Raw genomic sequence first — 13,718 nt, 5'->3', positions numbered from 1 at the left:
TCAGCTTTGCATCTGAGCATCATCAGCCTGGCCTCCTCCTTCCCATGCCTGGCTCCCCATTCACCCCCACCCCCATACACCTCCACCCCCATACACCCCCCACCCCCATACACCCCCACCCCCATACACCCCCCACCCCCTACACCCCCCACCCCATACACCCCCATCCCCTACACCCCCCACCCCCTACACCCCCCAACCCCCTACACCTCCACCCCCCTACACCTCCACCCCCCTACACCTCCCACCCCCATACACCTCCCACCCCCATACACCCCCCACCCCCCTACACCCCCCACCCCCCTACACCCCCCACCCCCATACACCCCCACCCCCATACACCCCCACCCCCCTACACCCCCCACCCCCATACACCCCCCACCCCCATACACCCCCACCCCCATACACCCCCCCACCCCCGCTCCATCACTTTCTCCTTTTTTTCTCTCTCTCACACACAAGTTTCACGATTGCCACAGTATCTAATTCATTGGGTTCTTTCTCGCACCTCCCAGGGTAACCAGTACTAACTGCTTGTTGTGTATCTGTCCACACCATTGTCTTTTCACATAGAAACTTACAAAAGTATGCACACTCACACATGCGCAGGTTGTTCTTTTAAATATAAATGCTTCCTTCATCCCTCTGCACCCTCATGTTTTTTCCATTTAACAACACGGCACAGGCGCTCCAGCCAGTAGATGCATATGTAGCACACTCTTTTTAACATCTGCATAATATTTCATTGTTTGTATTATCTTAATTTAGTCAACCCTTCTCCTGCTAATGGATATTTGAATTACTTCCAATTTCTTGCCATAATAATTAATGCTGCAACTAAATATCCTTCTACATATATCATGTAAGACAGGTGCTTTTACCGTGGTGGGGCAGAGTCCCTAGAGTGAGGTGTGGTAACCAGAGGATAAAGAAAAGCTCAAAAGCTGCAGGATCCCGCTTAGCTCTGTGATGCTACTTTCTTTTCAATTCCACTTACACTGCCCTGTAATTAATAAAGCCAGAGAGAGCCCCGTGGGGTGTGCGTGCCGGGCAGGGTGTGGCCAGAGAGCCCGCGCTGGGACCACCCTCCTGCCTTCACTGGGGGCTTTCAGCAAGAACAGCTTGTTCGAGGAAGGGCGGGATCAGGGGTGGGATTGGGGCGAGGCTGGAGCGGGATTGGCGCAGAGATGGGGGCGGGGCGGGGCCGGGGTGGGGGCGGGGCCTGGTGGGGCCAGGGCGGGGCTGGGGCCGGCAGAGGTCCAGGGCGCTCGGCCTGTTCCACCTGCGGCATTCCAGTGAGTGGCCAGGCCCCTGGTCAGTGCAGGAGGTGTGTATGCAGGCAGATAAAGCCCTTGTACCTGTGTCCCTTCTGCTGCATCTCCAACAAGCCCCGCCCAGCTGCGCGTTGGCCAGGCCTGTCGTGTGTGCTTTCCCAGTCCGCGAACCAACGGGGAGAGCCGGTGTCTGGACAACCGGTTCAGGACTGGGGAACGGTGTTGCTCACGGAGCCTCCACCCCCTGCCTCTCCCGCCCTGGCCCCCGGAGGCAGAGCGCCCCATGCAACAGGGCACCAGTGCCCGGGCCTGGGCGCCCCCACACCAGCCCTTTGACTCCCCCTGTGTCACCTGTGGGGTGTCTGTCGTCACTGCTCTACCTTGTCCAGTTCCTAGCCCCTCCTCTACTGCGACCTCCCAGACAACTCGCACAGCCTTTGCCCCTGGCAGCTGTTCAGGGACTGTTTTGTACACAGCAAGATGGCAAGTGACTCCTGATGGAGGTCAAAGCCTGAGGTCCAGGGGTCGTGGGGGCCTGCCCAGCTGGTGACCCCTGGCCCCCTCCCACCTACCTTAATGGCCTTGGCTCTGCTGAAGGGCCCATCATCCTGCGAGCTCCCGATGAGCAGATCGATCTTGGCCCGTGGAGACCTTTGCAGCACTCGGGCTGGAGCCTCTGGGAGGTACTGGCCGTCGACCACAGGACGCCAGTAGTGGAAAGGGCCACTCACGGCCAGAAGCTGCAGTAGGCACAAAGAGATGCCATTACTCGGGTTGCTTTTGTCCATTTTATGGGTCAGGTGATAATGCCAGGGGCTGGAGGGTGAGTCTGACCTTCCCAGAGCCTGCCTGTTGAGGTGACAACTCATCCACAGCAAGGACAGAGGGGCTGAGCTGGGAGTGTCAGTGAGGCAGGAGGGCCCTGATCTAGGAGAAGCTGGTGGCCAAGGCATGTTCTGACAGGGGAAACCTTTGGCCCTAGCCGCTATCTGACTAGCAGACAGTCAGGGAAGCTAAAGATAAGATCCGCAGGTCTTGCGTCCAGGCTCGGTGCTGAAGGGATCAAACTACCAGCCGAGATGACACCTGCTATTCCTGCTACAGTCCCTTCATTATCGTTGCTCACTGTGAGCTGTGAGCAAGTTCTTTGCGTGGCTGTCTCATCTAAGAGGACAGGTGGTCAAAATCCATTGTCAGATGAGCAGCTGTGTCTGTGACCTCCACACGTTGCAGTTATGCCTATGATCAAAAGCCATCAATGCCTCTGGACAAGACCCTTTCTGTATCCTACTCTATCAGGGCTGCGTCATCTCCATTTTACAGGCCGCAGGTCTGAGGCTCAGTGAGACCTAACTCAGTGCTTGTGTTCGGTGCGTGACCTGGCGTGGCTCATGCCCAGCACTGCAGGTCAGGGAATCTGAGCTCTTGCTCCAGCCCATTATCAACCTCCTGTGTGGCCCTGGCTGGACCACATGCCCTCTCTTTGGTTTTCCATTTGGACAAGGCCAGAGAAGGACCCTCCCCGACCTGGCACAAACACCCACCTTGGTCTGAGCATCATTGAGGACAACGGCAGGTTGCTGGCGGAGGCAGGACACCAGCTCCTGGCTGGGCGAGGTGGGGCAGCCGACTTCCTTCGCCAGAGCAGCAGCCTGCTGCTGAGCCTGCTCATGGCTGATGACAGCAGCTGGGGAAAGCATGGAGCCTCCCTGGAAGAGAAGGTAGACACAGGGCCGTGGTCTCCACTAGCGCCTTCCCCTCCTCCGCCCTCAGGGACCACCTCCAGGCTCTGCATCCTTCACCCACACACGGCAGCCCACGGACCTTTCCCAGGGACACCCTCAGGCGTTGGGAGGTCAGGACAGATCAGTATCTATCGATGTGTTGTGTGATCTGAAACAGGTCTCTCCTTGGCCTCAGTTTCCCCATCTATGAAACAAGGGCACTGGCCTTGGTGCCCTTCAACCCTGGACATGAAGCCGAGGTTGGACACTGAGGCAAAGGGCAGAGACCGATGGCGTCTGCACAGGAGATGAAGATCAGAACTGGGACCTTCACTTGATCAAATCCCACTACCGCTTCCTAGGAGCTTTCCTAGCTCAACTAAGATGGGGTTGGACTCTATGATAGATGCCCACATAGAAGATGATGGAAATGCAGTTATTGCGGAAGTAAACTGTTCCAGCAAAGTGCACGCTCTCTTAAAATGACAGGCCGCTGGGAGTGTTTCCTTTCTAAGGGGCTAAGCAGCGGGAGCTGGGTTCCAGGAGAACGGCCTCTGAGCTGGCACTGCTGGTTGAGCCGGATCACCTGTCCGGTGTCGGGTCTAGACAGCATAACTGTCCAGAACCTCAGCTCTGTGCGTCACCCCAAGGTTTGGGGATGGACCACGTGGCGGGGTGGGTAACACCATGTCCACTGCTATCCTAGTGCTGCCGTTGCTGGGGGGAACGGCCGCAGCTGCAGGTGGAGGGCTCTCATGCATTAGCCCAAGAGCTCCCCCGTTCTAGCTCATTTGATGCTTACATCAGCCCAGCGAGTTGGGTGCTGTTATTTCCCCTTTCTACAGATGTGGACAGAAAAGAAAAGGGAAATTAAGTAATGCGACCAAGGTTAAACTCTCCCAAGGGGTATAACCAGCCTCAGGCAGCTGGTTCCAGAGTCTGTTGGGCTCCAGAACCCTGGAGAGAGGCTGGTTCATGGATCAGTTCCCACTGCCTGCTGGGCACTCGGGAATGTGCCTACTCTGTCTCATGCAATCTTCCCAAAGATAACGTGAATTAGGTACAATTATCATCCCATTTTGTAGACAAGCAAGTTAAGGCGCAAAGAGGAAAAGAATTCTCATTTATCAGTTATCGAATGTGTAACAGGGACTGGGAGCTTAACAATAGCTATAGCTAAGAGTCACTGCATACTCCTGAGTTTCAGGCAGGGTCCTAAGCACTTACATACATCAACTCATTAAATTCTCTCCACAACCCCAGAGGAAGAAGTTATTTACCACCTTGTTCTCTGAAGCACAGAGAAGTTCCGTATCTTGCCCAAGGCCACACGGCTGTGAGGCCAAGCCTGGGGTCTCAGCAGCCCACCCCGGGCCCTCAGCCCCACTTTGCCCCTTGTGCCTTCTTATCCAGGTCGAGACGGTGCGACCTCGAGCTGAGCTGCCCCCCTCACCCCTCTGTAGGGACAGCATAGATCCGGTGGAGTCCCTGGCATATACTTCAATTCCAGGCTCTACCCTGAGCTAAAAATATCAGAAACTGAAATTGTCAGAAACTCAAAGCTCAGTTTCCTCACACACAGAACAGGTACAGAGTGGAGCTGCGCCCACTCGGTGCTCGCGAGGCTTGCCGAGGACTGCAACGGAAAGCACCCCGGGAGCTGCAGGGCCAGGGGTGCAGGCTCACCTGCGCCGCAATGCGGTTCCCCACCGTTTACAAGAAGCAGGAGAAGGCGCTCCCCGAGGGCCTGGCTGGCCAGCGGAGGGCTCTGAGGTCCTTCCCGGACAAGGGCACACGCTCCTGCACGGCCTGCGGGAAGTGCCAGGGGTCCCTGTGCTTCCGGGCCAGGAGAAACGTGGTGGCGGGACAAGGTGTGGGGCAGCAGTGGGACCGGCGGGCCTGTGCCAGTGGGGCGAGAGCGGACTGGGTCAGCGGGGAGAGGCGGCTGGGCCTCAGAGACCTGCGGCGGCTCAGGGTGGAGCCCGTGCTCCCAGCCCAGCTGCCAACTCCAGGCAGACGACTTCAGCAAGCTCCTTAACCCTGTTTCCTCTTCGATAAAGTGGGCCTGGTGGTATCAGCGCTGCTCCTGGGGTTCCTCTCGCGGCGCTGGGCACAGCAGGCTCCGTTCCCAGCACTGCACGGATATCGATTTAGTGGAGGTTCACGACACTCCTGCCAGGTGAATGAAACCCTCATCCCGTTTCACAGATGAGGGGTCGAGGTGACTCACTTGCCCAAGATGGCAGGGCTGGTGGGGGCAGCGGGGGGTCTGAGCTCAGGAGCCACACTTAGCCCGGGAAAAGTGGTGCGCTGGCACCCACCCAGTGGGCACCAATGGGGTCAGGTAAACATGGTGGCGCTGAGGCAGCTGCTCTCCCTACTTGGCCAACTGGGCCAAGGGGGACCTCAATGCCAGGGTCAAGGCTAGGCTGGACTGTCAAAGCCAGTGTGAGGTTGTGGAATTGGGGGAACCCTAGCCCCCACCCCAATATGGCCTGCTGACCTGGAAACCCTATCCAAGAGCTCTGAGCTGCTCCAAATAGGGCTGGCGGGCCTGGAAGCAGACTGTGCAGGCTGGACAGTGCACACGGCTTCTTGTCCAGCAGCCACTCAGATAAGCTCAGAGCCTCGCAGGATTGGCTGAGTCTGCAGCAAAATGTACAGAGCAGGGCACTAGGGGTGTGGGTTCCAGCTGGTGGCTGGTGCAGGGCAGCATCCCCCGTCTCTAAGCAGGGAGACTCCTAACTCCCAGGTTCTCGGCAAGAGTGAGCAGGTGAACAAGTCACACACCTGGCGCAGGGCCCCCTATTCAACACCTATGGCAGACAACAGGGTGACACGCTGGGGTCAAGTCCTGTGCCCTGTGTGTGCTTTCCCCTGATGGGCAACTTTCTGAGACCCGACTGGATGTGCTTTTCCTTAACAAGAGGACACACGCACAGGCACCCACTGCCCTGCCCTCACCCCCACTGCACACAGATGTTCCCGGCCAAAGCCCCAAGTCTAATGCAGATTGAGTCCACCAGCTGCAGGACAGGCCGCGTGGAGCGCCCCAGGCCAGCTTCTTGGCCACACAGGGGTGAGGTGGGAATTTCGGGCTGAGTTCCTCTTGAGTTTTCATTATTTTTTTTGGCTATAAAAAGCCAGGTTCCTGACATGGTGAGGAAGTGGTTAAAGGCATGGGTTACTCTGAGATTGAGATGGCTTAGAGAGCTTTCCTTTCTCTTAAAATACTTTGCTTTAAGCATTCTTTCTGAAGGAAACTGCTCTCTTTGTGGAAAATCAGTGGTTAAGCAGACCAACGGCCAGCCCAGCCCTCACTGGGACACATTTATTGAAGACACAGGACTGGGGGTGGGGGAGGGGTAGAGGTGGCTGCAGGGCAGTGCCAGGCAGGCAGTGTGGACTGTGGAGGCAGAAGGAGCAGCGTCACGCTCCGGCTCGGTTACTCACTGATGGACTGACCTTGGGCAAGTGACCTGTCCTCACCTGTGCACAGGAATGACGCACCAAATGTCAAAGGGCCGTCCTGAAGGTGGCATGAGGCTGCAGAGGTGGGGATGGCAGATGCCCTCTAGACGGCAGGTCTGTTGTTAACACGTGGGTCTCACAGGACCCCCGCGGGTTTTGGACAGTCCATTTAGAGGCAGCAGGGTCTTCTCGGTCCACCCAGGCAGTGCCAGCAGCTCATTAGCCCCTGCTCCATGCTTTATCCGAATCTGCCCCAGTTATTAAAAGGCAATGGTTTTCCGCTTGTTTTTTTTAACTTATAAATAGTGCAGGCCCAAACCGCAATGGCTGACCACTGCTTTTCCTGTCTGGAGCCTCTAGTCATTGTAAAGTGCCTTGATCTGAGTTTACCAACGTAGTCACCTTGGAGCCAAGACCTCCCCCTGTCCAAGCACAGACCGAGACACCCAGTCACAAACACCCACAGACATGCACAGCCACACACATACAAAAACACATACACAGATGTATGTACACCCTCAGACAGATGCACACTCTGGCACATGCAGACACATGCACCCAGACACACACAGACGCAGACACAGGCACTGAGATATACAAGGCACACACACAGACACACGCAGATGCACACTCAGAGGCACACAGACATAAAGACACAGATCCAGGACATGCACTTACATTCATAGGAAGACGCACATGCTCAGACACACACCCACGGCTCTTCTTGGAGTGGATGCTTAAGTGTTTCCCAGGAAGAATCATCACAGTCACCACATGGAAAAGTGGCCATGAGAAAAGCAACAAAAAGATAAGAAAACACACTGTTCATTCCTTTGTATATTCCCCTCTTCCAAATCCCCAATTAACTAATTTCAAAAAGAACTGGGAATAGATTCTGGAAAGAATGTCAAAGAATTTTAATGACCTGCTAGTACCAGGCAAAAGAGGAAAACACCCAGATTTTCTGACTCCAAGCTGCCATGGTTTCCCATGTTGCCAGGCTGCCTCCACAGAGGGCAGAGGGCATGGAAGACTCTTGGGCAACCTGTCTCAGCATCTCATGTCACCTGCTGTCCACCTGGCGTCTTAGGAGAGGCAGGGTTTACCCATTCCCCGAGGTCTCTGTCAGTCTAAGGTAAGGCAATGAGGATGGCTTTGACTGGCTTTTCCGTTCTTTTCAGAATATTCTAACTTTTCTTCAATGAATTTCTATTAATTTTTGGAACTAAAAAATAATATAATGTACATTCAAGAGGCGACTTCCACAGTAACTAGATAGTTTACTCTTGTCAAGGGGAAAGCAGCCATGCTTCCTTAACATGTGAGTGGGTCAGCTGACGAGTGGCGTGGAACAAGACCGTTCTACAACACTGTAGGAAAACTAGAGGGGGGCATGGAAGGAAGGCCCCAGAGGGGGCAGGGGGCAGGCTGCCTGAGAGGGGCCTTCCCATTAACAAGCTCACTATGGGCACAGGCTGGACAAACTGGGGGCCCTCCGCAGCCCCTGGGAAAAGGCCGGTGCGGATCGCTCATCAGTGCTACCTTAGTGCATTTAAAAGCCAAACAAAGCAACCACGTTTAAAGGGGCACAAGCAACACAGAAGTCCGTTGCAGAAGATACAAACGAGCGAAACAAGGAAAATTAAAATCACGCCTAAGGGCAGGCAGTGGCGGCGCAGTGGCAGAGGTCTCGCCTGCCATGCCGGAGACCTGGGTTCGATTGCTGGTGCCTGCCCATGTGAAAAAAGAAAAATCACACCCAGTGCTCCCCAGCAAAGGAACCACTGTGCCACAGCAGCTTCCTCGCAGTGTGGTTTCACGATGAACCTCACTGGGGGGCTGCGGTGATGAGACAGCATGTCCTTCCCACAACACGAAGCCGGTGTGCTCTGCATGGTGGGTGGTCAGCAGATGGCGGCCATCACTGTGCCTGGTTTTATGACCTTATCAACAGTACCGAGTGCACGACTTCATCGCCACGTCTGAGCACGCACCCACTCACCCACGGTGAGCGCCTCGCACAGAAGAACTGCGGGGTCATTGGGTATACTTTGTTTTTATTGCCTGAGAGAGTATTTTTTTCTGAATGGGCTGTTTACACAACATGTTGATGGCGTCCCATTTAATGTATGCCATGTGGAAATCTTCAAGAAAGGAGAATATTTTGTACTATACAAAATATGTATAGTGTATGAAATGAAATGTATATAGTATTTATATTTCTTGGCATTTGTAACTAACTTTTAAAAACAAGCGTTATTGAGATATAATACACATACCATAAGTTCAACACTTAAAGTGTACAAATCTATGGTTTTTAGTATATTCACAGAGTTGTGCTACCATCGTCACAATCTCATTTTAGAATATTTCATCAGCTTAAAAAGGAAACTTGCACCCTTCCTCCCTTCCCCCACCCCCTGTCAACCACTAATCTACTTTCTGTTTCTATAGTTTTTCCAATTTTGGGCTCTTCATATAAATATAATCAAACAATACGTGGCCTTTGTGTCTGACGTCTTTGACTTCAAGGTTGTTCTCCATCATGGCATTTATTGGTACCTCATTTCTTTTTACTGCCAAGCGCCTCATTTTGTTTATCCATTCATCAGCTGATAGATGTTTGGTTGTTTTAACTTTTTGGCTATTTTGAATAATGCTTCTGTGAACACTTGCATGTATATGTTTTCATTTCTTTGGGGTAGATACTGGGGAGTGGAATTGCTGGGTCATGTGACAATTCTACGTTTAACTTATTGAGGAACTGGGAAATGGCTGCACCATTATTTTCATTTGTACTGGCAGTGAATGTAGGGGGTTGAGACCTCTCCACATACTCACTCATACTTGCTATCGTCTATTTTTATTATAGTCATCCTGCTGGGCATGAGGTCAGCATATCATTGTGGTTTTGATTTGCATTTCCTTAATGACTAATGATATTTGGCATCTATCATGTTCTTATTGGCCATTTGTATATCTTCTTTGGAGAAATGTTTAATTGGATTCTTTGCCCATTTTTAAATTGTATTATTTATCTTTCCATTATTGCATTGTAAGTTCCTTATCAGATATATTATACAAGTCCCTTATCAGATACATGATGCAAAAATGTGTTCTCACGTTCTGTGGGCTGTCTTTACCTTCCTTGATAGTATGTTTTGCAGCATGAAAGCTTTTAGTTGTAATGAAGTCTACTTTATCTATTTTTTCTTTTATCACTTGTGCTTTTGGTATTACATCTAAGTAGGCATTGCCTAATCTAAGGACCAGAAGTCCCATCTTGCATTATTTGTATATATATAATACATATTAAAATATTTTTAAAAACTTTTTTTAAAAATGTACTGCCAACCTGCGCTTCAGAAAGGTTCTGGTTTGGCATTTTTAAATTTGCAAACCTAAACCATCCACCTGCCATATGGACACGTGGAGGAAAGAGTAAGAACTAACAAGTCGTGGGCAGCTGGGGTACACAAAGCACTTTGTCCACTGTTCTCAATTTGTGCTCACGAGGGCACTAGGGAGGGGTGAGTGTGCCTGTTTCATTAGAGCGTGACAGGCTCGGAGCAAAGCAAATAAGCAGCGGCAGTATCACACGCGGCTTGGGAGCTGGGCACAGGCTGTGCCCAGAGCCACACGCGCCCACAAGCACATGCGGGAGGGACGGCCGCGCTCGGCCTTGCTGTCCATGGGCTCGGCTACATGCCCTTTCTCACGGGCTCGTCGTGGAGCCCACCCAGCAGCCCGCGGGGGGCCATCTCTGGGTACCTCCCGGACACTCCTAGGGCTTGGGAAATGGAGGAGGAGCCGTGCCTGGGCTTTGCCCCTTACGCACAGAGCTTGCCACCCATTGTGTTTTCTCCCCAGGCTGTCAGGGACTTGATACATGCCTTTTTCCACCTGTCACAAACATGACGTCTCATCGCCTCAGTCACCTTCTGGCTGTCAGAAACCATTGAAATGCTTTGCCCTTGACAATTACTGAGTTCCCAGACCAAGCGTCTCCCTGTACAGAGAGGCAGGGAGTGGGACTGAGGCAACCGCCACCCTCTTACGTCAGCAGGGATTTAAACGCAGGCTCCAGCCGCCTCTCCTTCTTCAACGAGTGCTTCGTGACACCTGTAGGGCATATGCTCCCTTTTAAAAATGGTTTCCTAATTCTAACTTGTTAAAGCGCCTGGACGTTTCTTCCCAGTCATTGTATCCCTGCAGCTTTGTTTCGGGGCCCACTGGCCCAGGATAAGGAGGAAAGGTCAAGTGTCAGCCTTTGAGGACCCCATCCTGGGGCGCAGCCACTTCCTTAATCCTTGGCTTTGAGCATATTCACCTTTTCACTTTCCAGGTTCCTCAGCGATAAAGGCTCTGCCTTGTAGACATGCTGCAAGGGTTAATTGAAGTGTGCATAGAAACACTTACATATACACACACATCGTATGTACATGGAGGGTCCCGCCGGCCTCGCAGCGGCAGGGCTCTGGCGGCTTCTTTTACGGCCGCTCCCTTGGGTTCTGCCTGGGCCGCCAGCAGGACCCCTGCGTGCAGCCACCCCCCGCCCCCCAGGACCTCTCCGTCCCTGCAAATGCTGTACAACTTGGAAAAATAACTGCTGAGTAGAAAAGGGCTAAGAACATAGGTCTAGAAATCAGAAAGGCCTGAGTTCAAATCTCAGCTCTGTCTTCAGTGACCCTGTCACCTGGGGCAGATCTGTTCACTTCGCCCCTCCCCTCGGTGGGGGAGGGCTGGGGGTGGGCGCCCAAGGCAGGCCTGGCAGCTGGAACGGTGGCCTGACCCCCCCTCGCCCCAACACCTCGCATCGCCCCGCCGCCCCGACACTGACACCCTACCTCCCCAACACCCCCACACTCCGACACCCTGACACCACGACACCCTGCATCGCCCCGCCGCCCAGACACCCCACCACCCTGACACCTCGCATCGCCCCACTGCCCCGACACTGACACCCTACCTCCCCAACACCCCGACACTCCGACACCCTGACACCACGACACCCCGCATCGCCCCGCCGCCCAGACACCCCACCACCCTGACACCATGCATCGCCCCGCTGCCCCGACACCCCGACACCCCGCAGGACGGGACCCACAGGCTCCAAGACCCCTCATGTAAGCTGAAAATCACACCCAACAGTGAACCCCATTATTGAATAAATATTTCTTATAGGAACATTCCTATCACACATTTTTAAATATATAAGGCAAATAAACACTCTAGTAATAAGTAAAAAAATTAATCATATAAATAATTTGTGAACATCTTAACGTTTAGGCTCCTGCCATCAGCCATGAGTTTGAAGACCTTCCCTGGGACGCGTGAGCCTGACGAGACAGCAGGCCCTGGGAAGGCCTGCGACACAGCCAAGTTCCAATTACAGCTTGCTTGCCTGCCACCTCTCTCCTTTCTCTCCACTTCTTCCCTCTTTTCACTTCCTCCCTCCACCCCCCTTCTTCCTTCAGAAAATGTCATAACCAGTTCTCAACCACAGAAAGGACTGGCGGTGCCTGCCCATGGAGGCCGGCAGGCGCAGAGCTCCCAGATCCAAGTGGGCCAAGGTGCCTGGAGCAGGCAGGGAGGGAACAGCCAGCCCCGTGCTGGGGACCCGGGTACCTCGAGGGGGCAGGATGCCCGAGATATGCTCTAGGGGACTCTGCTGAGTTTCTGGTGCATCCCTGATACGCCTAAAGAAGTCGGTGGGCGCTGGACCCCTGCCTCTGCCAGCCCCTGGAAACCATTTCCTGTCATTTCCACACAATGCCCTTCAAATCTGTCAGGTGAAAACAGCTATACATTATTGTTCTTTTGAGGAGATGTGGGAAAATGGGCAGATCTTACTGAATTATGGGTTGGCAACGTGGCAGCTCTGTAATTTCTGCACAAGTAGCTTTATCTCCCCAGGTCTTGGTTTTCTCATCTGTAAAATGGGCACATAACAGCATCCAGAGCATGTGCAGTGGGGTCCATCAGCCCACCCCCCCCTTACCGGCTACATGCACTTAGGAAACCTACTTACCCAGGGTCTCTGTCTCCTCAAATGTAAAAGGAGGAGAAGAATAATAGTTTCCTCACTCGCTTGCTAAGGTGAACTGATGAGATGGGCATGAGAAGTGCTCACTCATGTCAGTTATTAAAATCATAACTGCTATCCTGGAGAGTTCGTGTGAAAATTAAATGAAATAGTTTTAAGAGATACTTTCTAAGCCATGCAGCCCTCTACGGATGCCAGTCATTATGATTTATAGGATTATTGCTACATAAACCAAACCAGAAAATAGTGGCGTATTCTCCACCTAAAAGAGGTTTGGGGTTGACATTTCATTTTGGCCCCAAGTGGTTTCCGAGCAACCAAGCGTGTCTGTCCGTGGTGTCCCCCGACGCTGGCCCTCGGCGCTGGGCGGGGGCAGCTGGGACTTGGAGGGCCATGAGGTCAAGGCCAGCGCAATTTCACACCCATCCACGCAGGTGGAAACAGCTACACCGTTTTAAATGTCATCAAGGCCAGTTATGAACTCGATCTTCCCTCAGTAACGGCAGACTCATGGCATGAGGGAAAAAACCCATCTCCCTGGAGCATTAGGTTTGCAGAGGACGAGAGTGGGGGGGGGGGGCTTTGATGGAAGCCACGGCCATGCTGCTACCCAGCTCCACCTGAGCTAAGCTAAGGCACGTTTTGAGGGGGATGAGCAGCAGGTTTTCCTGTTATTGTTTATAAAATAAGATTGGGGGGTGCAGCAGTGAGGAAGCCCGCCCCAGGCCACCCAGGGAGGTTCATGGCACAGCCCCCGCCTCCTTGCAGTGCCCAGCTGGCCCTGGAGGGTCCGTGGTCAGGTTGGTCCCCCAACATCTGAGCCCCTCCATGCTGAGGGTGCTGTGGGAGTCATAGGACGAGCCTGGCAGGCTCTACAGGGAAGGGAGTTTCTTTTACGGTGTTTTTTAACTTCCTCCTTCCCTTTACCCCTCTCTTCTTCCCCTTTTCCCTCTCTCCCTTCCTTCCTCCTGGTAAATATATCTGGAGGTTGCTCTCGGCCACACAAAGGCTTGTGCTGCTGCAGATTCGGTCCCTGCTTCACGGAACTTAGAGTCTCTGAAAGTCGGGGGGGGGTGTATGCTGGGGGAGGGGGATGGTATGAGGGACCCTTGAAGAAAGTCCCTTTGTGGTCCTGATGCCCATCACCTCTGGGAGACGCTGGCTCTCGTTGTTGCTCGTAAGTGGAGAGCACAAGGACCCTGT

General features: G+C 53.3%; 1 protein-coding gene across 1 annotated transcript in view; it reads right to left on the bottom strand.

Annotated features, from left to right (window-relative positions):
- Positions 1-13,718, bottom strand: part of TG (thyroglobulin) — a 234,772-nt gene that overhangs the window by 38,791 nt on the left and 182,263 nt on the right. Inside the window, exons 42-43 of the mRNA XM_077167733.1 lie at positions 2,819-2,983; positions 1,847-2,014 (exon numbers count right to left, since the gene is read on the bottom strand). Coding sequence (XP_077023848.1) covers positions 1,847-2,014; positions 2,819-2,983 — 333 coding nt within the window. The remainder of the gene's footprint in view (positions 1-1,846; positions 2,015-2,818; positions 2,984-13,718) is intronic.

The sequence above is a fragment of the Tamandua tetradactyla genome, chromosome 6 (genome assembly GCF_023851605.1).
Source record: "Tamandua tetradactyla isolate mTamTet1 chromosome 6, mTamTet1.pri, whole genome shotgun sequence".
NCBI lineage: Eukaryota > Metazoa > Chordata > Mammalia > Pilosa > Myrmecophagidae > Tamandua > Tamandua tetradactyla.
The sequence above is the reverse complement of the archived record's forward strand: the minus strand, read 5'-3'. Positions and strand labels throughout refer to the sequence as shown.